Source organism: Humulus lupulus, chromosome 2 (genome assembly GCF_963169125.1).
Source record: "Humulus lupulus chromosome 2, drHumLupu1.1, whole genome shotgun sequence".
NCBI lineage: Eukaryota > Viridiplantae > Streptophyta > Magnoliopsida > Rosales > Cannabaceae > Humulus > Humulus lupulus.
In genome coordinates this window covers 7,150,955-7,175,771 of record NC_084794.1, presented here as the reverse complement: position 1 = coordinate 7,175,771, position 24,817 = coordinate 7,150,955, and the positions used below count along the sequence as shown (strand labels likewise).

At 42.2% G+C, this 24,817-nt stretch overlaps 2 protein-coding genes and 1 long non-coding RNA gene across 5 annotated transcripts; 1 reads left to right on the top strand and 2 right to left on the bottom strand.

Annotated features, from left to right (window-relative positions):
* Positions 1-13,693: 13,693 nt before the first annotated feature.
* On the bottom strand, positions 13,694-17,450 carry LOC133817097 (uncharacterized). Of its 3 annotated transcripts, none has more exons than XR_009885499.1 (3): positions 17,105-17,450; positions 15,420-15,482; positions 13,694-14,478 (listed from the first exon to the last, which is right to left on the bottom strand). It is a non-coding gene; the product is annotated as an uncharacterized LOC133817097 (long non-coding RNA). The 3 variants fall into 3 exon arrangements; XR_009885500.1 differs by having other exon boundaries at positions 17,109-17,450; XR_009885501.1 differs by having other exon boundaries at positions 17,258-17,450.
* A 1,290-nt stretch (positions 17,451-18,740) lies between these two features.
* LOC133817096 (putative calcium-binding protein CML19) lies at positions 18,741-19,482 on the top strand. Its single transcript, XM_062249487.1, has one exon. It carries the CDS (start codon positions 18,931-18,933, stop codon positions 19,351-19,353), a length of 423 nt encoding a protein of 140 aa, XP_062105471.1. The 5' UTR covers positions 18,741-18,930; the 3' UTR covers positions 19,354-19,482.
* Positions 19,483-21,205: 1,723 nt separating this feature from the next.
* LOC133817095 (protein LYK2) lies at positions 21,206-24,083 on the bottom strand. The gene has a single exon (XM_062249485.1). It carries the CDS (start codon positions 23,448-23,450, stop codon positions 21,363-21,365), a length of 2,088 nt encoding a protein of 695 aa, XP_062105469.1. The 5' UTR covers positions 23,451-24,083; the 3' UTR covers positions 21,206-21,362.
* Between the last annotated feature and the right edge of the window lie 734 nt (positions 24,084-24,817).

Here is a 24,817-nt window from a genome sequence, read left to right as displayed (position 1 = left end):
AGGTCTGATGTGGCACCGTCTGTCGGTGCTGGGCGAGTCAGCTAGCCAGAGTCACGAGGGCTTTGGTGCCTGGAGCTGGGCACACATAGTGTGCGGGGCGCACTTGCCCCTAAGGAGTTACTTCGCCAATTTCTGTGTGAAGGCGGGGATTGCCCCCTTCCAGTTAATTCCTCCCAGCTACAAGCTCTTAGCAGGGTGGTTCATCTTTTGCAAGTCCCGGAGACTGGAAGCTCCTACTCCGGAGGAGGTGCTGTACTTTTATGGGTTGAAGTCTCAGCCTATGAGGGGTCATTCAGACAAGGTGGGGTTTTACAGGCTAGAAAGGCACCCGGACGTGATGTGCCCCACTTGTCATACCGCGAGGGTTCCAGACCTCCGGGAATACTGGTTCCTGACGACTGGCTTCCCGCTGAAGAGGGTGCCAGCCCTATCTTTGGACTTCAAAATCCCTGGTAAGCGCTCCTTCCTCTCCTTTTCTACTTTGTTTCTTTGCACTTGATTTGCTTTTTGGGAGGATCTCTAACGCTTGTATTTGATTTTCGCAGAAGTCGTTCCGCGGACACCTCGCTGCGCGGAGATGATAAGGAGGTCCAAGTTCTACGAAGGGCTTTCTGAGGAAGAGTTGAAAGTGGAGGGACTTGTGACCTCCGAATCGTTGAGGGAGTATGGGCTACTTGCCTCCTTCCAAAACATCGAGCCAGTGAGTGGCAGGGGGCAAACTCAGGTGTCAGCTGATATCCGGGAGCAGATTGCCTTGGAGCTGTCTAAGGTGATCACCCAAGCAGCTCGGGACGAAAATACTCTATCTCCTAGTTGGGCGGAGAGGTTCCCCGACCCCCAGCCGGAGGAAGAGGAGATCGAGGCTCGCCACGCCGCGGCTTACCCTAACGAAGGGGCTCCGGGGGCTAGTACCTCCGGGAGAGGTAAGACTAGTTTTCGATTGATCCACACCCCCAGCCTGTCTGAGGTTTCTCGGACCTCTCAGATGGGGTTTGATCCCCGTTTCCTTAGGCTAGATCCGCGTAGGATACCTTTCGACAGGTATTGCGATAGGGTAGATGAGCTCCTCTGGTGTCTGAGTGATGGTAGTCTGCCAGAAGGTGTCATCATGGTTGACCCTTCTTCTCTCAGCATGTCATTCCCGGACTTCAAGGAGTACGGGAGCTTCCTGGAGCAGGAAGCGATGTTTTGTTTTGCTCGGGGAAGGCCATCCACATTTCTCGTGCATGGTCGTCCCTTTCAAACTTTTCTTTTTCTTGTTTCTTGTTCCCTGCTGGCGGGCTTGCTTGTGCTTTTATGTTGTTGATTGTCTTGTCTTCCACTTATCTTCTTTCTCATTGCTTGTTGGTTCGTTAACCTTGCTTTGTACGTTTCTTGCAGAGTATCCCGAAGCCAAGATGTTGGGGAGGGTTACTTTGCTTATTAAGAAGGCTGCCACCAGCCAAGACCCGTCCACGGGGAAAGGACGGAAGACCAAGGCTGGTAGGGGAGGTAAGGCTGCCTCCCCCAAGAAGACAAGTGGCGAGGCGCAAGCGTCTCCGAGGGTAGAGAAGTCCCCTGCTGACGGGCCTTCCGAGACTATGATGGTCTCGAGTAGCAGCAGCGACGGGGAAGGGCTTGTGTTCCCCGTGAGGACAACTGGGGTGAGCAAGCGTCCCGGAGAAGATGCTGAGGGCGCTAAGAACAAACGCCTTAGACACTCTTCTCCCGGTCGAAGGCAACAACAACAGCAACGACAGCAACCACAACTACAACAACAACAGCAACAGGAACAAGATAGACAATCACCAACGCCGCAGCAGCAGCAACAACAACATCCAAACCAGCAGCAGCAACAAGGGCAATTACTTCTGCTGCCGCAGCAGCAAAAGCAACAGACCGGGGCCTTAATACCCCGGCTGCCTCCTCCTCCAGCCCAAAGGGGGTCCACCCTTCCGGGGTCTCCGTCTTCTCAGACAACCAATCTTCCCCTGCCTGGCCTGAAGTTCCACTTTCCGCGGAAGCCAACCAGTTTTCCCGCTGCTCTCCTGGAGGGTGTAAGACGGGCCGATAGTTTTTTGAAGAGGCGGTTAGAGGCGGAGAAGGCCGTTACTCAGGGAAGGGCAGATAACTTGTCTGCCGTGAAGAGAGCTGAGCTGGTCGAGGGGGTGAGATCTCTTCACCCGGCCGGAGCGGTTCTGGATGGTCCAGCCTTGGAGAAGAGGCTGGTGCCCAGGCTCGGACGTGCATTGGCGCCGTTCGGAGCTGAGATGATGGAGGACATGGCCCTGAGCTTATGCGAGCTCAATTCTGAGAAGTGGGCCATCAGTAGCAGCAAGGATCCGCTGTTGCTGACACACGCTGTGAAGCAGCAACTGTCCGGGGTAAGCCGTCAGTTGTTATTTTTTGGGATCACCTGTCTTTTGGTCCGGCTTTAGCTCATTCTGTTGTCTTTCCTTGCAGGCCTCTATGATCGCGGAACGCTCGTTCCGGGAGGTTGGTGCAGCTCTGGTTCAGCTGGAGGAGAGCCAGCTGGCTCGCCAGGCCTTGGAGGCGGAGAAACAGAAGCTGACCCAACAGGCCTTGGGGGCTTCAGAGAAGATTGATCAGGCCCGGCGTACGGCTGAAGAAGAGGCGGAGAAGAAATATCTTGCCAAATATCAAGAGTACCGGGCCAAGGCAGAGAATGAGTTTAGACAGCGGTCAGATGGGATGAAGGCCGAAAACTCCAAGCTCCGGGAAGAGCTATCCCAAGCCAAGGTGGAGAAGGATACCCTGGAAGCCCGCTTGCAATCAAAAAACGATCTCCTCCTTAAGCGGCAAGAGGAATATTCCACTCTTCAGAGTAAGCTGCACGAGGAGGAGCAACTCCATAAGAGGAGCAGGGATCTCGTGTCTATGCTGCAGTTGGGGCTCGCCGAGAAGGATAAAGAGATCGGGGCCTTGCAATTCACTGCCAGGGGGCATGTGACCGAGAAGCAATCCGTGCTGAACCAAAATAGGGAGCAGCGCAAGGAGATTGATTCTCTTAAGGGGGAGCGGGATGCCTCCAAGGCCGAAATGGAAAAATTGAGGGCCCAACTAACTGTCGCGGAAGAACAGCTGGCAACCTCCGAGGCGGAGCGCTTGAAGGAGAAGGAGGATGCTGAGGTGATACTGAACAGGACGATTAATATATCGCATGTGGTCCTCATGCATCAACTCTAGAAAGTGAACCCGGAGGTATTAGGCTATCTGGGAGATGATGCCGAAGCCATGAGGGAGAAGCTACTCGTGTGGGATCAGGGCCCAGAGGCGTACGTCCAAACTTACAACATTGACGAACGTGCTGAAGCTCCTGAGGCGGGAGATCCCGGAGAGGCGGGGACCTCTGAACCTTCTCATGACCAAGTTCTTCCTTCCGATGAGCCGACTCCGCCAGCCTCCGTTGAAACCGATGCCCCCGAAGCTGCGGTCGTGGAAGCTGTAGTTACCCCCAATGCTTGAAGGGGTTTTATCTTTAATTATTTTTCATTTTGAGTTTTTCATTGCGGACATTTTTACCATAATCATAGCATTCTCCTTTCTTTTCTGCCGAGTTCTTTATTTATCCTTGCGCTTAGGGTAGACATTTATACGGTAGAAACTGTTGTAGGGGCGTATGGGGTTTTGGTTCCAACGGCCAAAACCTATGCACTTCCCACTTGAAGCTTTAACGGATGATGTCTTTTCCCATGTAGTTTCTAGGTTACGAAGGTTTCCTGGTTCCAACGGCCAGGCTCCTTTCACCGTATTTTAGCTTTCCTGAGGCAAATAGCCAATCCCGGGACTTGTAGTTATACTGTTCGCTGGGATTGCTAAGGTGAGTCGTTCCATTGTTTGGAACGGGAGTTCTTTTGGTGAGCGTCGCTAGACTTAAGGTTAGATCTTTGCGAAGCAAAACTAACTGTTGTTGCGAACCTCATTGTGGCTGACTTCAGGGACCTGGCATGGAGCCCTGCGAGGCAAGGCTTATTGCTGTCGGGGAAATCGCCACGCCCACCAGGTGTGATCCTGGAGCAGGGGCTTTGCGAAGCAAAGCCGGCTGTGAGTGGGGGGATCAAGCATGTATACTTCTGGAGCTGAAACTTGCAATGGCCATGGAGCTTGCCATGCATTATTTTGTGAGATCCGGAGTTGGAGCCTGCGAAGCAAGGCTTACAACGGTCGCGGATCTTGCCATCTTTCGCCTCGCTGGACCCGGAGCTGGAGCTTGCGAAGCAACGCTCTACAGCGCTCGCGGATCTTGCCAACTTTCGCCTTGCGGGACCCGGAGCTGGAGCTTGCGAAGCAAAGCTCTACAGCGCTCGCGGATCTTGCCATCTTTCGCCTTGCGGGATCCGGAGATGGAGCTTGCGAAGCAAAGCTCTACAGCGCTCGCGGATCTTGCCATCTTTCGCCTTGCGGGACCCGGAGCTGGAGCTTGCGAAGCAAAGCTCTACAGCGCTCGCGGATCTTGCCATCTTTCGCCTTGCGGGATCCGGAGCTGGAGCTTTGCGAAGCAAAGCTCTACAGCGCTCGCGGATCTTGCCATCTTTCGCCTTGCGGGACCCGGAGCTGGAGCTTGCGAAGCAAAGCTCTACAGCGTTTGCGGATCTTGCCATCTTTCGCCTTGCGGGACCCGGAGCTGGAGCTTGCGAAGCAAAGCTCTACAGCGTTCGCGGATCTTGCCATTTTTTGCCTTCCGAGACCCGGAGCTGGAGTTTGCGAAGCAAAGATCTACAGCGATCGCGGAGAATTCTGCAAAGGACTTGTCAGGGAGTTGGGGGTGTTTTGGCGTAGCTCTATGAACGTGCCTCAACCCCCAGTCCCGTCCATCGCTGGGCTACACAGGAGATAATTCTTATGATACATAATGGCAGGCATTTCCATGGCAATTTTCACATAAGCACATAATGCACATATGACACGTAATGCAAGCATGTTCATGGCAACAAATAAACCTAAGCTCAACAATTTAAACATTTCAAACACAATGCTAGCACATAAGTGGTGTTCTGTGTACGTTTTGTTCAAGGGGCGTATGGTTATGCCTTAGCCATGTATACCCCCCAAGTGAGCGTGGGGTCCGGACGTCTCCGGACCGCGTGGTCACTTGTTAAAACGCAGCTTTGAACACAGGGATAAAAAGTGTAGTAAAAGCGGAGTGAATCTCTCCGTGTTTCATTAAATTAGCCTGCTAGGCGTGAGTTTTACAACAGGGAGGATTATTTCCACATTTTTCACTTTTGTTATTTTCACCAAGGACTTCCGACTGGATGGTCCGGTGCCTACTGGTAGTAACGGCGGAGGTGCTCCGCGTTCCAGGCGCGCGGGACTTTAGATCCGTCGAGTCTCTTTAAGTGATACGTCCCATGGCCCACTTTTTCTTGGACTTCGTAGGGGCCTTCCCAGTTGGGTCCGAGGACTCCTACTCCCGGGTCCTGCGTAGCAGGAAATACTCTCCGTAGGACAAGATCCCCAACTTCGAATGTACGGCTCTGGACTCTCATGTTAAAGTGTCGGGCTATCTTGCCTTGGTACATTTTTAGTTGGACCTGCGACTGCTCCCGGAGCTCCTCGATCATGACCAAGGACTCCTGGAGGAGGGCATGGTTCCGGGTAGGATCGTAGGTGTCTTGCCTGTGAGAGGGGATCATAGCTTCTACTGGGATGACGGCCTCGCAACCGAAGGTCATGGAATAAGGCGTGTGCCCCGTCGAAGTTCTCTCTGTTGTGCGATAGGCCCAAAGTACTCGCGGAAGTTCTTCCGGCCAGTGAGCCTTGCAGGCTTGGAGTTTTTTCTTCAACGTGGTCTTTAATATTTTGTTTACAGCTTCCACTTGCCCATTAGCCTGGGGTCTGGCGACTGCGGAAAAGCTTTTGATAATTCCATGCGAAGCACAGAAGTTCGTGAAGTGTTCACTGTCAAACTGCCTTCCGTTGTCGGACACAATTTTCCGTGGAAGCCCAAAACGACACACTATATTCCTGATGACAAAATCCAGTGCTTTTTTTTATGTGACCGTGTTCATAGGTTCAGCTTCAGCCCATTTGGTGAAGTAGTCTACCGCGACTATGGCGTACTTCACTCCACCCTTTCCAGTTGGGAGGGAACCTACTAGGTCAATGCCCCAAACGGCGAACGGCCAGGGGTTGGTCATTAGGGTAATTTCTGTAGGCGGCGCTCGCGGAACCTTGGCGTACCTCTGGCACTGCTCACACTTCCTGACATAATCCACACAATCCTTCTTCATGGTGGGCCAGAAGTATCCTTGTCGAAGGATCTTTTTGGAGAGGCTCAGCCCGGAGGTATGATCGCCACAGAAGCCTCCGTGAATCTCATGGATGATGGTGCTGACTTCGGTTCCGGCAACACACCTAAGGAAGGGTATGGACAACCCCCTGCGGTAAAGCTTTCCATCCATAACCACGTATCGGGGAGCTTGATATTGGAGCTTCCTTGCGTCAGCTTTATCAGTGGGGAGCTCTCCGGTGGTGAGAAATCTGAGGATGGGTCCTATCCAGGAGTGGGAATGGTCGATGATGGCGTTTATCCTTCGTGTCTCAGTACTGGGGGCTTCTAAGTGCCCGATGGGGACTAAGCCATACTGTTCAATCTCCGGGTCCGTTGCAAGCTTGGCCAGCGTGTCCGCGAGTGAGTTCTGGTCCCGGGGGACCTGGCGGATTTGGTAGCCTTTGAAATGCTGCAGTAGATCGCGGGAGAGAGACACGTAGGCAGCCATCCTTTCGCCTTTCGTCTGGTATTCCCCGGATATTTGGTTTACCACAAGTAGGGAGTCGCTGTATACTTCGATTTTTTGGGCTCCGACTTCTCTGGCCAGTCGTAACCCAGCTAACATGGCTTCGTGTTCTGCCTCGTTGTTGGATGCTGGGAACGCGAAACGGATGGCGCTCTGGAGCTGATGCCCTTGGGGAGATATTAGGATGACCCCCGCTCCAGCTCCTTTTTCATTTGAGGCTCCGTCTACATAGACCTTCCAGGTGGGAAGTTCCGGGACAGTATCTTCCGGGAGGTCATTCATTCCCGAGCATTCCACAATAAAGTCCGCGAGAGCTTGGCCTTTTATGGAAACACGTGGTTGGTAGTGGACGTCGAACTGGCTCAGTTCCATGGCCCACTTAAGCAATCTGCCAGAAGACTCGGGCTTCTGCAGGACTTGTCGGAGAGGGTGGTTGGTGAGTACTTTGATGGTGTGCGCCTGGAAATATGGCCTCAGCTTCCGTGAGGCGATCAGCAAGCAGAGGGAGAGTTTCTCGATCATCGAATATCTGGACTCGGCGTCCAATAACCTCTTGCTTACGTAATACACAGGGAGCTGGATACGGCCATCTTCCCGGACGAGAGCGGCACTTACTGCGTGCTCAGTCACAGCTAAGTATAAGAACAACGCCTCTCCTTCGACAGGTTTGGACAGAATGGGAGCTCGGGTTAAATGTTCTTTGAGGTGTTGGAAGGCTGCTTCGCATTCGGGGGTCCACTCGAACTTCTTGTTTCCTCGCAACACATTGAAGAAGGGGATACACTTGTCAGTGGCCTTGGATACGAAACGGCTGAGAGCAGCTATCCTTCCGGTAACGCTCTGGACATCTTTATGTTTCCGGGGGGAAGGCATATCTATGAACGCCTTTATTTTCTCAGGGTTGGCTTCCACTCCGCGGGAGCTGACAATGAAACCGAGGAACTTCCCAGACGAGACCCCGAAAGTACATTTCTTTGGATTTAGTTTCATCCCGTACTTTCGGATCACGGCGAAAGCTTCCTCAAGGTCGTCACTGTGGTCCCCGGAGGTCTTGGACTTTACCAACATGTCGTCCACGTACACCTCCATGTTCCTCCCCAGTTGGTCCTTGAACATTCTGTTTACCAGACGCTGGTACGTCGCCCCAGCATTCTTCAAACCGAAAGGCATGACCACGTAACAGTAGACACCCTTGTCCGTGAGGAAGCTGGTGTGTTCCTGGTCTGCGACATGCATCTTGATCTGGTTGTATCCGGAGTACGCATCCATGAAGGATAAGAGTTCGTACCCGGAAGTAGCGTCTACCATTTGATCGATTCGTGGGAGAGGGAAACAATCTTTCGGGCAGGCCTTGTTTAGGTCCGTGAAGTCAATGCACATTCTCCAGGACCCATCGGTTTTCGGGACCAGAACTGGGTTGGCCAACCACACGGGATAGTGCGACTCCTGGAGAAAGCCTATGGACATCAATTTGTCCACTTCAGCTTTGACGGCTTCGGCTCTCACTGGGTCTAGCGGCCTCCTCTTTTGGCGAATTGGAGTTGCAGATGGGTCTATGTTGAGTGCGTGGCACGCAACATTGGGATTAATCCCCGTCATATCAGCATGGCACCATGCCAGGATATCCTGATTATCCTTCACAGTGGCCACGATCTTATCTCGAACGGCCGACGGCAGGTTTTTCCCCACCTGAATGACCTTGGTGGGCTCTCCCGGGTTGAGGATCACCTCTTCGACTTCCTCCATCGGCTCTATTGCCTTCTCGATTCCCACTCTTGGGTCGAGTTCATCAAAGTATGCCTCCTGAGCACCCCCAGTTTCTGGCAATTCTTCCGCCAAAGGAATGGCAGCAAACGTCTCTTGGACCGTGTAGACGGATCGGACGGAGACGTTATAACAGCTCCGTGCACTTCTTTGGTCTCCTCGGAGGGTGCCAATACGCCCATCATCGCATGGAAACTTCAAACATAAGTGGCGTATCGAGGTTATGGCCCCACAATCGATCAGGACTAGTCGGCCTAAGATGGCATTATACGCCGTGGGGCAGTCGACCACCACGAATGTGCTATGCTTGAAGGCACAAGCGTCGCTTTCTCCTCTGAGGGTGACTGGAAGTTGAATTTTGCCTAATGGCATGAGTGCGTCCCCATTGAAACCTTGAAGCTGGATGGGGCATGGGGCCAGGTCCGTCTCGGTCAATCCGATCGCGTGGAAGGCCGCTTTGAAGAGGATGTTCACGGAGCTTCCGTTATCGATCAAGATCCGTGAGACCTTCTTATTGGCAATCTGGGCTTCCACTACGAGGGGATCGTTGTGGGGGAAGTGCACATGTCGAGCATCGTCCTCCGTGAAGGTGATGGGAAGATCCATCATTCGGGGACGTTGAGCAGGTGATTGGACCAAAGCGCACATCTCCTCGGCGTGCTCTAACTCCTTCAAGTACCTCTTCTGGGAGTTGCGGGTACTTCCGGCAAGGTGTGGTCCTCCGGAAATGGTGGTGACGTGTCCGTCAACGGGTGGCGGAGCAAGGCCGGGTGGATATGGGTTGCCTGGTCCTGGAGCCAACAAGGCAATGGGCGCCGGAGCGGGTGGAGCAGGAAGTGCTGGGAACTGAGACCCGGGAGCTTGGGGGTGACCGGCTCCAGGAGCGCTAGCGGCCCCCCTCTGTCCCGGGGAATATGCAGCTCCGTGAACTACCCCCTGTCCGGGATAGATAATGGGTATCCTCACCCACTAACCGAGGTGTCCCGCTCTTGCCAGGGACTCGATCTCATCCTTCAGCTGAAGGCACTCATTCGTGGTGTGCCCCACGTCTCCGTGAAACTCACACTTCTTATTGGAGTCTCGCGGACGCCTTCCTCCGTGAGACACTTTCGGGGGCTTCCTGTAGTTGACCATATTATAGGTCGCCCGATAGACATTCTCTCGCGAGTCTATCAAACTGGTATATTCCGTGAACTTGGGCTCATAGTCCTTTCGGGGTTTCTTTGAATGGTCTCCCCGGTTGGAGTTTCTTCCGCTTCGTTTGCTCCGCGATTGGCTCAAATTTCGTTCTGGGGCTTCCGCTTGCGGCTGCGGCATGCCAGGAGCGATACTACATCCGGTTTGTACTGCTCCGTACCCAGAGAAATGGGTTTGACTCGGCGTCTGAGCAGACGCGGAAGGCCCATACACACTTGGAGTGAATCGGGCTACTGGAAGCGTGAGGGCTGGTGCGGGAGCTTGCGAAGCAAAGCTCGGCGCAGTCACGGAAGGGGTTGGAGCCGGGGGAACTCCAAAGGCCTGCTGGTAGGCATCCTCAAGGTTGATGATTCCCTGAGCTTTTGACATGAATTCGGACAGTGTTTCTGCCCGTCTCCTTTGCATTTCCCCCCATAGTAGGGAGCCGACAGTAAGGCCCGATTGAAGGGCGATCAGCTTCATGTCATCGCTGACCTTGGTTTTTGCAGCAGCTTCCATCATTCTCTGAATGAAAGCTTTGAGGTTCTCAGTGGGTTGCTGCTTGATGTTGGTTAAGGAACCAACCTCCATGTCGTGGTCGCGGGCAGCAATAAACTGCCTCCTAAACGCGGACTGTAGCTCCTTCCAACTGTGGATTGATCCGGGAGCTAATCTTTTCCACCAGTCCTCCGCGGACTTGGTAAGGGTGAGTGAGAAGCACATGCATTTGGCGTCCTCACTGACACGCGCCACTTGCATCATTTTATTGTATTTAGCTAGGTGGGTACGCGGGTCTGTCCTCCCATCATATAATTCTATGTGAGGCATTTTGAAGTTATCCAGGAGGGACGTTTCCGCGATCCTCCTAATACATGGTTCCGGGTCTTCCTCCTCAGAATCTGACAGGGCCCCACTTTGCTTCTGGACCAGCTTGGTCAAGGCAGCAATCTGTTCCTCGAGCCTCTTCGTATCACTTTCCGGGAGGTCACGTCCCCGGAGCTTGTCATTAATATGATTTCGGAGGTCATCTCCGCGAGGCCGGGCCTTTTCCCCTTTGGCCTTTTCATACTTGGCCTCCAACCTTCTTCTTAGGTCCACCATGGACCAGCTATCTTCGGAGTGCGAGTTCGCAGCCCGACCGTCCTGATTGACGGAATCACTGGGGCGGTTGTTCCTTCCCCTAGGCCTGGGTGCCTTAGCACCGGGCCCTTTAGGCACAGAGTGCCCCCTTGGGGCTGAAGGACGTCTGGGCTTAGGAGCGCCAGAGACCTTCTGCGCGCGGGGGGGCAGTCGGCCTGGTGATTCACGCCTTTAGGAGGTGCAGGGGCGTCAGCGCGCACAGGCTCTCCAACTTTTTCTTTGCCCTTGTTAGGGGCGGCTTTGGATGGTCCAGCAGCGGCTGGATCCGGCATGGGGGCATCAGCACCACCTAGAACAGAGGCATCCTCGTCCGAGTCGCCTAGATCTCCGAACTTACTTTGGAGGCGTTCCATCATGCGTTGCATTCTTTCGGAGACGCGCTCCTGCTCAGCAAGCTTGGCCTTAGTGGCCACCAGTTCTTCGGCTACTTGGACCAGTTCTGGGTCCTTCTCATAGTAGCAGCCGTCCTTGTAATAACCATCTTGGACATACTCTTCTTCGTCTTCTAAGTATGTTGTATCTTCGGTACTGACCTGATCCTGGCGGGATGTCGGGTCTTCACCTTGGTAGTCTAAGGGTTCGCTTTGCACCACATCTTCCATCACGGTATCGGGGTTGACCGTAGCATTTTTGTCAACAGCGGATTTTCTCGTAGTCACCATCTCTTTAGCACGAAGTGAATACAAAAAACGTACACAGAAAAAGAGCTAACTAACAACTTCCTACAGCTCTCAATGAAAGCACCAAAATGTTTACCGAGTTCTTCGGAAACGAATAACTAACGGAATAATAAAAAGATAAGAACTGTAGAAATGCTGAAATGTAACTAAACAAACAGCGTTTTTACGTGGTTCAGGCGTTAACAAGCCCTAGTCCACGAGTCGATATTATTATACTTGGAAAAGGTTACAGTAAGATGGCTGGTGCACAAGAATTTCACACACTCACAGTGTTTCTCTCGGGTTCTCTTGAAGAAGATGAAGCTAGAGAGATTTTAGTAGAGTTTTTGCTATATGATTTGTTCGTCCCTCTTCTTGTAAAATGAAGGGGTCTTTATAGCTAGGGTTTTGGATTAGGGTTTTTCTCTACGTACATGAGTCTTAATTACACCAGCCATAAATAGGGAAACAATTACTGTAGTAGCATGGCTACAAGACTCTATGTGGGTATATTTACGTGAAAGTATGGGGAACACACAAAGTCAGCCGTCTTTTCCAAGTTGTCAGCGGAACAGTAGGCGAAAAGGTACCCTTAGGCGTGCTGGGATGTGTGCGGCTTTGACCTGACGGGCGTGTCAGGCGGGATCCTGTGTCAGGCGGATATCATTCCAAATATGCCTCCTCCAGGACTCGACCGTTTGGCTTTGTTCCGTGCGAGGCACGGAACTGCTTCCGCGGAGACCACTCGAAGAGCTTCTCCTGGAAGGAGCTTCCCCGAAGGATACCCCTTCAGGAGTCCGGGAGAGTTGACGAGTTTCCGTATTGTGTTTGCTTGGAAGAGTAATCCGGACACCAAGCGGGAGAGGTGAAGCCTTTCTGTATATCCGCGAGCTCTGGTCACCTATCGTGAAAGACATCGATAATTCTGCTTCCCCGAGGCCATCAATCTAAACGCTATCCGGAAATCTGGATAACAATTATAAATATATGTATAAAGGAGCTGATGGAAGATGTTTTTATGAGTTTTTAGATAAATATTATAGAGAAAGTGTATTACAAAATACACCACCAAAACATTCTTTTTTTTTTTTATAATTTACCTCAAGCTTTTACATTATATCATACATCAACTTCTTTATTTTTTTCTCTACATTATTTAAATATTATATTTTTTAAAAATATTTTATTTATTTTAAGAAATAAAATAATTAAATATAATAATATCACACTCATATATATTCAAAAGTTTATAAAAAACTAATAAAATATTTATAGCTTGATATGGAGAAATACTATTTATTTAAGTAAAAAAAATATAACTTTACATCATCTATTAGAAAACTATTTAACAATTTTTTCTCTATATTATAAAGAATTAGATATTTTACCTCCTCCATTGAGAGTGCTCTTAGCTATGTGTTACAATGTTAAAGCAAGTGATATATAATGTAAATCTTTCTTTAAAGGTTTTAATAATATATTATTTGTCCTTAGATCATATGTATAAATATACTAGTTTAAGAGCACGTGCTCCTACTTATAAAAGTAAAAAAAAATTCTAATATTATTAATATTACATTATATTAAAGCTAATGATAATAATATAAACAAAACTCATTTCATTATAGTTACACTAAATATATAACATTAATGTAATTGAATTTACCCAACAATTTTAAAATATGCCAGAAGTTGCATATTGAAAATTCTAAAGACATTAAATTACATACAAGTGAGACATTTAGTTGTTTGTTTTTCTTCAGCAACTCTCATTTGTCTTCTGCTTCTTCTACTGCATAATTTACACACACATTAATTATAGACATGCTTAAATTTTAAGAAAAAACTATTTAATTACCTCAATGGAATTGTGATGCAATTTTGCTTAAGAATATTGACTCACTCATCATTTCCTTAAAACTGGTGTGAAAGAAGGAGTTGACTGAAGGTGTTTGGATCCTCAGATTCTGAGGCCACTCACCCTCCTGCAACATTCTTTGTGTTGTTGATGAATTTTATGCTTGTTTTAGTCTTTTTGTTTGCCAATTTTCACTTTCTGCAGTATATTGCAGATTATTTAACCAAATTTAGTGTAATAACTATTTCTATGAATTTTTGCAAGAAAAAAAAACAAGGACACAATAATAGAAATTATATTTTAATTTTTTTTCATCAAAATAAAGTGTCGAAACAAAGAAATTGCATTAGCACATATTATTGGGTTATTATCAAGCAAAAAGAGTAAAACTTAAAAGTTCAAATTCGGTTCTCCATATAAACATAATTTTATTTACGGGTTTAAATTTTTTTGGATCCTGAGTTTTGTCCCATTACCTATTTGGACCTTGTGTTTTGATAAATTATTTTTTGGACCCCATGTTTTGTAAAATGGTTAAAATAAAACCCTAAACTCAATTTTGATAAAAAAAAAATTAAATATAACAACACAGTTTTTAAGCAGAATGATTTTATTTTTGTTCTAAATTGTTAGTTTGATAAATTATTTATAATTTTAGTTGATAAATCATTAACCAAAATCGGATTATAAGATAGGGTCCAAAAAGGTCCAAAAAATAATTTGTTAAAACACAGGGTCCAAAAATGTATAAACTCAACCATTTTACAAAATATAGATTCCAAAAAGTAATTTGTTAAAACACAGGGTCCAAACAAATAATGAGACAAAACACAGAATCCAAAAAAATATAAACTCTTTATTTATTGAACATCTATTAATTATAAGAAAAATCAATTAGACCACAAAACACCACGTCCTGTAAATTGATTGTGTTCCCTTTGACATTCTGTACAACCACAAAAAACAATAAATTTATCAAAAACCTAGAAATAAAATTATGAAAAAATTTGAAAAAAAAAAAAGAAAAGAAAAGAAGAAACAAGATGTCCAACTGGTCCAATACAAAAGGTAACATCAATCCAGAGTTTTTCTTTATTTATTGCAAGCATCCATGTCTTGTGCTATTGTCTTCACTCATCACCTAAAAACATAGAAAAAACATACAATAAAAATAAAAAAACCAAATGTTGTCTTTATTACCAATAAACATAACTGCAAACCGCTAATTAGGAACATGAAAATAGAAAAATGCAACTTGATGTCTTATAATTGGTTAAGAAACTCAGAATATGAAGACTCTTAAAGACCATCTTTTTAATTATAATTATATATGTAACTATATATATATATATAAAGGAAAAATAAATTGAAGTCTTTGTATGGGTGAATTTGTTGTGGTCAAATTGTTGACCTCTGTCCACCTAGAAAATGTTGGGATGCTCACTTCCCACATCAGGCTTTTGCTTTCATTACAAACTCAGCAAGCAATCAACATATGTTTCAAATAGTATATGCACTAAGGACTAAAGGAGATTTGTGTCATTCTTAATAAAAACAAAGCTAGAATATCATTTTCCACAGCATTATTGGACGCCACACAAATACAAAATATCAACATAATATATATATATGTCCAATACTATGAATTTTCTAATATTCACGTTCCCTACTCCATGTAGCCTTGTGATTAATAATTAATCATGATCAATCAATGAGTCCATGCAAGACCTAATTAAAAATACTAATAACATAAGTTAAAGCCTATAAATTGGAAATATTCTAAAGAGGCAGAGACGTTCCAACTAATGCTATATATTTTTCTTCTCTTGATCTATTTCAAGATATCATGATCATCCTAGAAATCTCAGCTGCCCACTACTTCATCTAATTTTTGTTCTCCTTTGAGAGAGATCATGAAAAACAAAAACACCTGCACATGGGTGCAATTCAAGAATTAAGAGTAAAAATGATCCGTTTGCCATCCATGTTTGGTGGTTACATAGTCTATATTATATTGAAGTAATGTTTATGTAAATATGTAAATTCACCAAGACAAATTTATCAATATAGATAAATACTTACTTGAGAGACCATTTCAAATGATGAATTTTGAAGATTACGATGATTCCTTAGCAATCAAAGTTCCTGCATAAACCAAGAAATAGAAACTGTCAACATTCTTACTCAAATTTGATATAGATATGATTATATAAATATAATAATGGTTATTTAAGAAAAAGAAAAAAATTATATGGTATTTTATCCACATTGATGACTCTGTCATTAGCGATTGATATGGGTAGGAGTGTTTTAGTAAATAACATCATAATAGTGTTTCACCATTGCATACTCGGAGCTCAAAATATCATTTTTCAAATTAGCAGTAATCACTCTGTATTTATACAAAGCTACATAGCCTATATTATATTGAAGAAATGTATAAATGTATGTAAGATAACAATATTCCTTAAGATTAAATGGATTTATCAATGTATTTTAAGCAATAAGCAAGCATGGCAAAGACAAATTTAGCCATATTCTGTATGTTAAAACATCTAATATGTCAATAAAACTTGCACTTAGGCATGGCAAAATGGGGCGGTGAGGCAGGGCGGGGCCCCGACTCGACGGGGCATCTTCACCACGATAAAAACAGGGCGGAATTCGGGGCGGGGCTGCCCCGCCTCGATTTTTTTTTTTTTCTATACTGAAACTCAATTCTCTCGTGCTACTTATATACATAGTACGTAAAATTAACATTTTATATGTGGTTTATAATATTTTTAATTCTATATAGACTATAAAAGATTATAAATATTGAAAAATATGTTTTATATAATTCATCATTATTCTTGTATTTATTTTGTAAATTTTAAAAATAAAAAAAAAACAAAATATAATATTTGATGGTGTAGTTGATACCAAGTGTAAAATATAAATATTACAATAAAAAATAATATTTAAGCTTAGGAAAAATTCTAAAATTATAATTTAATATTTTTTAAAAAAAAAAGTTAAATAAGACAAATAGAGCAGGACAAACCCGTTCCGATTAAGCCGGAGCGGGGCGACCCTCCCCACTCCAAGAAACTAATCGGACAGGGCAGAACCGCCTCATTTACATGCCTACCTTGCACTTTGAAAATTAGTTTAATAAAATCTTAAAGGAATGCCAATGTCTCAGAACTGATAACCTAGTTGCCTTTCAGTTCAGCTTCTTCCCTCTCTTAACATCTTTGATTTTTCTCTGCTTCTTCTTGTTGCTTCCTCGACTGTTTCTTTATCTATAAGTCAATATCTCTTTGAGACATTTCATCGAACAATTTTCTTGCACCGTAAATATAACAATGTACAGAGTATGACTTAATCAAAGAACACCCGACAAATGCACCTACTCCCACTCCTATTGATGAAACTTTCTCATGTTTACATTTTTATCAAAATTACACTGTTCAAACAAAATCTTAGATATATAATCGCACATAGAGATAGAGACCATTTAATTACTATTCTAACTAAATTTTCAAAAGAAAAAAAAATTCCAACAAACAAAATCGATTGTGCATACTTGAATTTTCATAGCAGCCAAGCAAGAAAAAAAAAATCAATCAAAATCCAAAAAGGAAAATGAAAGCATCAAAGCAAAGAGCACACACTAAATGATCAAAAACGACAAACCCCTTGAAGAAAAAATATCAAATTTGCAGCAAAGTTTTCAAATTTGTATCAAATCAAAGGTCAACAGTTCATGAGAGATGCATACATACATACATATATAGAAAAGAGAAAGAAGCTTGATGAAGGTGATCGATCAGTAGAGGGAGAGAGGAGAGACTTGAATATGGAATTATTGGAAATGCCTCTGTAAACTGATCAACTGTCTGCCTAAAGCTATGTCCCAATTTGAAAACAAAACTTACTTTTGAAAATACAACAAAGGTAAGGCCTCATGAAGCTGCTGAAACATAAAGCTTTAGAGAGAGTGGAAGGCGATGAAGATTTAGTCGGGAAAATTCCTGTGAAACAGCTGAAAAAGAGTACAAAGGTCTATTAAGGCCCATAGTATGTGTAAATTAATAATTAAATTATGGGATAATTTAGAGTCATACAACATGTCCCTGCTCATTTTTATTTATAGTATTTAAAAAATTATAACTCAATGTTGTATATTTTATTTTTATTTTAATTTTCTGAATAATTCAAACCATATGTTTTTCAATCGTAAAAAAAAATAATTATGCTTATAATTGATTGTTTTAACTCTAATTTAAGCACTAATTAAGAACTTCTCAAGAATTAGTAAAATATTTATTATTATTATAATATACACAATCATTAAAAAAAAATTATAATTTTTCTAAATACTAATCACTGCATGCCCTTATTAAAGAATCATCCTAAATTATAATGGTTAGAGATGAATAATTACATGTATAATGAATTTTTTAATCATAAACATATACACTTCTATTTAATTTGCCTTCACTAAAAAAAATAATAATCTCATTTTATATTAATATTGTGTCGTTTTCGTTTATATTACGGCTTTCACTCGTCCTGTACGTATGTCATACGTGATCAACACATAAACGCATGTGTGCAAGAAAAAAACGCCAATAGCAAAACAATTAATGTTTTCAGACCTGCACGTATTGAGTGACGGTTGGACGGTTGGGCGGTTGTAAATTAAAACTACTATTTTTTATTTGTGAAAATATACTTTATTATGTCAAGATAGCAATTGGAGATAAATATTGTAATCCAATTAGAAAGAAATAGTATTGTTAAGGAGGCAAACACATATAATTATTTATTATTGGCTAGTAATACTTAATAATATTAATTAAATTTAGACGTGTATGATTAGATATTAAATTGTATTAATTACGATTTGACACTTCTTTATGATATTGGATACTAATAATAATTAAAACAATTCTCGTTAAAGAAAAAAAATGTCTTAGACAATAAAACTGTCATATAAAGAAAAGAATTTGTATAATTTAATTCCAATTTCATCTAAAAACACCAACGAAACAAATAAAATTCTATTAGTATAAAAATACAAATTAACATGATTTCTCCTTCATTTCTAGAATAATATCCTTTGAATAAAAGTCGGTCGACATTTAAGTACTGATTCGTTCTTCTTTCACCAAAAATTGTACATAGTTTCATGTACAAATTTACAGTCCTTTCTCCGAAGATTCCATTCACAAAACTTTTGCAAAATTACCTCACCACACACACACATGCTTATATCACCGTCATAAAACTTTCTTTGTCAACGGTCTTTTTCTCTTCATATTTTTACATAAGAAAATGCGTGTGATATGCCCCTCCTCGTAAGTTGCTCGGTCAACCACGACACGCGCTATAGCTAATATAAATACAGATAAAAAATCAATACAAATCAACTCGTCAAGCCTATCTATCATGGGATTCAATTCAAAAGCCGCCATTTTCCATCGTCTATAGCTAGCTAGCTTTGGCTCTCGTTCTCGATCGCTAAGGATTTTCACCATCAAGTTTGAGCTCTGCTACTTGTGCTGAACTACATATCGAATAAATTCATATATTTCTTTATACATACATGGATTTACTCACACAATACGAACGTGTTTTCAACCACTTCGACTCCAACGGCGATGGTAGAATATCCTCGTCGGAGTTGCAGCAATGCGTCGGAGCAATAGGCGGAGAGCTTTCGAAAGCGGACGCCGAGGCGGCGGTGGAGCACTTGGACTCCGACGGAGATGGGTTGTTGGGGTTGGAAGACTTTGTTAAGTTGGTTGAAGAAGGCGAGGAAGAAGAGAAAGTGAAAGACTTGAGAGAGGCTTTTAAGATGTATGAAATGGATGGGTGTGGTTGTATTACCCCAAAAAGCCTTAAGAAAATGCTTAGTAGACTTGGTGAGTCTAAGAGCCTTGACGAGTGTAAACTCATGATTGCTACCTTTGATCTCAATGGTGATGGTGTTCTCAATTTTGATGAGTTTAAGGTTATGATGTTGTAAACGTTAGTATTGATCGATCATGATGTATTATTATGTAGATTTGTACCAATACATGTATTCATATTATTTGTGTGTAATTCATTGATTTTTATTACATTCATTATTAATAATAACAATAATATTTTTTTACTTGCTTTGGTTACTTTAAATTTTCAGTTCTTCTTAGTCAGACCATCGGATTGAGAAAGGTAAATAGTTTGTTATATTTGAGACAAAATTGTTGTAAAATTTAATGTTTGTTAATTTGATATTTATTAAAAATATACAAAATTAAATTATTTTATTATTGATAGTATAAGATAATAATAAAATAATAAAGTAAAAATATTTAATGTAAATAGATAAAAATAATAAAATTGACATAAAAATAAATAAAATATATAGTATTTATAGTGATACGAAATATGCACTATGCTATATTGCTATATTGTGTATAAATTTAGTACAATTTTTGGCATCCCAAAAAATAAATTTATTTGCAAGGTTAGTTATATTTTACACTGTATCTCCAAATTAATTCTATTGGAGATGCTCATACAAAAATAAAATCACCGTGCACATAGTTTCAAGTTTTCGAATCTTGAATGATTTGTAAAATTGAATTTAACAAAAATTAATACTTCAAATCATGATAGTTTGAGCCAACTTATTCTATTGAGTGACTCTAACAAACAATCACAAATTTACTACGAGAATCACTAACGTGAATTCAATGAGATTATTTTTGCTAACTTCAAATTTTCATATAATTCTAACAAATTAAATGATCTTTCTTGCCAAAAAATTTAACGATTAGTTGCCAAGAAAATTATCCTAGTTTCTTTGCCAAGAAAAGTGAACGATTAGGTAGTAAACAAGCGTTGTTATTTGAAATAAGCTTCCAGAGAGTGACTAGGTAAAAGTCCAAATATATTTAATTATGGAACTAAAAAATGGAATCTTTCTTCACATCACTGTCATAAAATTTCCACTAGAAGTTATAGTGTCGTATCCATCATAGTAAAAATATTATTTAAAAAATGGTGCACAAAACTCAGAGAGGGTTCGAAAGGTCAAACCCTTCTAGGGGCAAATGGCGGTCAATGTAATGAGGCCAAAATTTATCTATGGAGTTTATTTTAATCATGGTAATATGCCTAATAATCACAAACCCACTTTGCCTAATGTAATTCCAATCACACAAGTCAATAATACATATAAATATTTGTATACCTATTTTGACGACCACATAAAAAGGCTCACTTCAGTGAGTCAGCATTTTTTATACGAGAATTGCTAAAGAGTATTATTAGTGTCCAACATCACAAAAAGATGACATATTGTTATTGGTGCAATTCAATATCGCGTCTCATACATTTGAATTTAATAAATATTATAGAGTATAGCTAACCAATCATGGGTTACCACCTCACGTGGTGTTGCACACCTTAAAATATCAAATAACAACACTCTTTTTATATTGTATATTTAGTATTTTTGGTGTTCTTATGGTACATATATCTGACATCTCTATTCTATAGTAGAGGTGTACCTCTTCAACGACCAAAAAGGCCCATGTGGTTGTTGGATTACCAATAATGAATTAGTATCAGATATTAATTAGTCTTCTCTAAGCATTTTTATCATTTGCAGCCTTAAAAAAAATCATATTTGTTCTGGCACATATTTGGCAGCTATATTTAAAGTTCTGTAATGCTCATCTATCTAGACTTGGTTTTATATAGTATTATATATGATTAGTTCTAGATTGATTCTTAATGGTTACAAGTTTTTGACTAAAATGGTCAAAGCCAACACCCAAAGAGAAAACCAAAAAAAAGTAATACAAATATTATTTCACAAAACAGAAGAATACACATAATGGAAACCTTCTTCTTATATATGCAACTCATATTCTTAACTACATATGTACAATACATGAAAATTACTAGTTACTAGCAACAAGCCAAAGGCATTGAAAATGACCATTCATAACATGTACTTGTTTGGATTTTGAAAAAGAGTTTTATTCACATATTGTCTGCAGCAGCTTTGACCAGAGGTTTTGAAGAGCTCTCACTGATCAAACTACACTCTCCTTCTGGTGCCTCTTCAACTAGTCTTGACAATTTCTCAACAACTTCTTCAGCTGTTGGTCTCAAAGCATAATCTTCCTCTATGCAAGCTCTAGCCAAATTGGCCAATGTAACGGCTGCATCGAACGAGTAGTTTTCGCCTAATGCACTGTCCATCCAGTCCCTTAGCTCATCTGCATCTTCTGACTCCAATATGGACTTAATTTTCTCAGAAAGTAAAACACTACTTCCTCCCTTCTCATTAGGCCTAGAAATGGGCGTTTTACCAGATAAAATCTCAAGCAAAACCACTCCATAAGCAAATATATCCATGCTTGGAGAGACTACTTCTTGGTGAATGTACTCAGGAGCCAAATAGCCAAGATTCCAAGTTGCAGGATTTGATGAACAGATTTGAGGGTCTGATGTGTTGTCTTCTGCACACTTGGCCATGCCGAAGTTCCCAACTTTGGCATTGAATTCTTCATCTAAGAAAATGTTTCGGCTTTTGATGTTTCTGTGGACATATAACGGCACCATTACGTGGTGCATATACTGTAAAGCCACGGCCACATCTAGACAAATCTTTAACCTTTGGCTCCATGTCAAGAAACAATAGCAAGAAGCAATGAACTGGTTTTTCATAGCTAATCCACCATGAAGCCAATCTTTCAAAGAACCATTTTTAGCATACTCAAAAACCAGAAATGAATCGGGACCATCTTCTGTCAAACATGTCCCTAACAACCTTATTATGTTGGGATGGTGGTGAATTGCTTCGTTGAAGAAACCAAACTCAATTTTGGAGATGAGTTCTTGTCTTATGCGCTTTACAGCCAAGTTCTTCCCACTGAGACGGCCATGGTAGACAGCACCCTCAATATGGTTGCTTGAACTGAAATCTTCTGTTGCTTTCTTCATCTCCTCAACCGTGTAAGTCTCAACCAGCGCCTTCCGGGGTGTTGTGCTGTTAACGGTCTGGCCATCAAGAGTATCCTGATTAGATCCTTCAAAAGAAACTTTATTGTCACTTATGGTTCTTACACTTAAACTTAGCTGTTGAAGCTCCACATCACCTGATCCTTTGCACGATAAACTCTGCTTCTTCTTCATTTGGAATATTAAGAAAGCGGCTGCAACTGCTATGCTAACACCTACAAAGATAGCAGTAAGTGCAATATATAGTCCAACCTTCCTCATCTTCGATTTCTTCTTGTGTGGACCAATGACTGGGATACTAGAAGCCGGAAAGCGCAAATTGGGTTGGCGGGGTTTAACAAGTGAACCAAGAACAGGCTTACTAGTAGTAACTGGGACAATGAGAGGTGTAAAGGGTGTTAAGCTTTCTTTAATTGCTCCAAATGATCTGTTATTTGCAGAGATGATAGCTTCTTTAGTGGTATTGAACTTAATGGCTAAGTTAGAAACTGTATCGCCTTGAGTAACTGGATAAGTAAGATAAAGAGTTGGTATTGGACTAAGTCCAGATGAAGGACAAGCACAAGGCAGTGGAATCAGTAAGCTGAAAACTTTAACACCTAGATCCCAAGATGAGACACCTGGGTTCTTATCTTTGATGGCTTTGCAGGTTGTCAAGCCCTCTAAAGATTCAACAGTCTCAGTAAAGCTTTCCCCTTCGACAGTAGTTTTGGCCAGCTGAGCTTGAAACAATCCAAGGTTGCATTGACAATTGATTGGTATCAACAAAGGCTGGTCTTTGGGGAGGAACTCAGTCTCTGGAGAAATGCCATTAGCTTGAGCAACCACAAACCGATTAAGACCCAAATAAAAGCTTAAATTTGAAAGAGAAGAGAAGTGAGTATTGGTTCTAAGAATGGCAAATGTCTCGCATCTGTTCAGTGATCCATTTTTACTAGTACTAGTAGTACTGCACTTGAAGCCAAAGACATCTCGAGATGAAGTGTTGTTGTTGTTACTACTAGACTCGCATCTTAGTTGGCTCTGACCAAGTGTGGAGACAATAAGCCACATGAATAGGACAAAAGCTTTCAAGTAGAGCTTGCTACTGATCTGAGCAGCCATTCCCACACGCTTCTTCACTCACATACAAATCTCACCCTATTAAAAAAATGGCTATGGAGTTTCTCTTTTTCTTTTTTGTTGGCTTTTGGACGGTGGGTAGTCTAGATCCATACACAAAAAAGAATATGGTGTTTCAAAATAAGGGTATTTATCAAAGCTGTGGACAAGATTCTTGGGGATAACAAAGGATTTTTCATTGTTTTTAAAACTCTGATTCCGCTAACTATGGGGTGACTACCTATTTCAAAGCTTCTTCAGACCCTTCTTGGGCTTCAAGCCAGTCTTCATTTCAAGACAAATCCATTTGTACTAGTCATTGATTAGACACATAATAATAATAAAAAAAAAAAATACAATCTTTTCTACCATATATCTAGATGTAGGAAATTGGATTATCCTAGTTTATTAACTTATCTAGACATTATTCATGTACAACCAGATTATACGCAACAAGATAGATATCCCTAGCTATAAACTTTGTTCAATTTGTACTATAAGAAGTACAAATAAATTTTAGGTACATAGGTATAAGAATGTTTGAGATGAAACCACAATTGTACCTAATATACAAGCATTTATGGAAGTAGTTTATGATCAAACATACGTGTATATATACAATATGTACCTATTCAAAATGAAAAGTAATGATTTTGATATGAGATGAGAATTGCAAATAAAGCAATATCAGCTGTAAAAGAGGTGTAGATAAAAATGATGTGTGATTTGGAAGTTGTTGAAATCGCATGCAGAAAAGAAAGCATAATGTCTAAATATAGTCGAAGAGACACTCATGCTTGGTAAAGCAAGGGCACAAAAAGCAAAGCTATAGTATTAGGACTAATTGGTCAAATAGGGCAATGAATATCCTAAGTTGACAAAACACCGATAATAACCACAAAAAAATAAAGCATTTCATCACCTTACAACTTGATATATTATAGACCAATATATAGTAAAGAATTAATTCATGACATAAAGCAATTGCCTTGTTTAAAGGGTAACATCATTGCTGTGTGTGAGCCCTTTGAATAAGAAATTTCCTTGAGATCTGTGCTGAAAAAGATTTCTTAAGTTTTTCTTTTTTTGAATTCTAACCTCAAAGTTCAAAGTATAGACTTCTGGATATGGATGGCAAAAAATATGGATGGCAAAAAAACCTGGTGGAATGGAGCGGGTCGAAGCCCCGACCCAACGGAGCGGCCTATGATCCGAAAATAAGCAGAGCAAAACCGGGGTGGGTTGAGATCCGACCCGCTAGCGATTGAAGCGGGTCGGATCACAACCCAACCCAATTGTTGTTTTTTTTTTTTTGTAAAAAGGAATTTTTTTAAAAAACTAATTGCTACGACTATTTAGGGTGATCCACA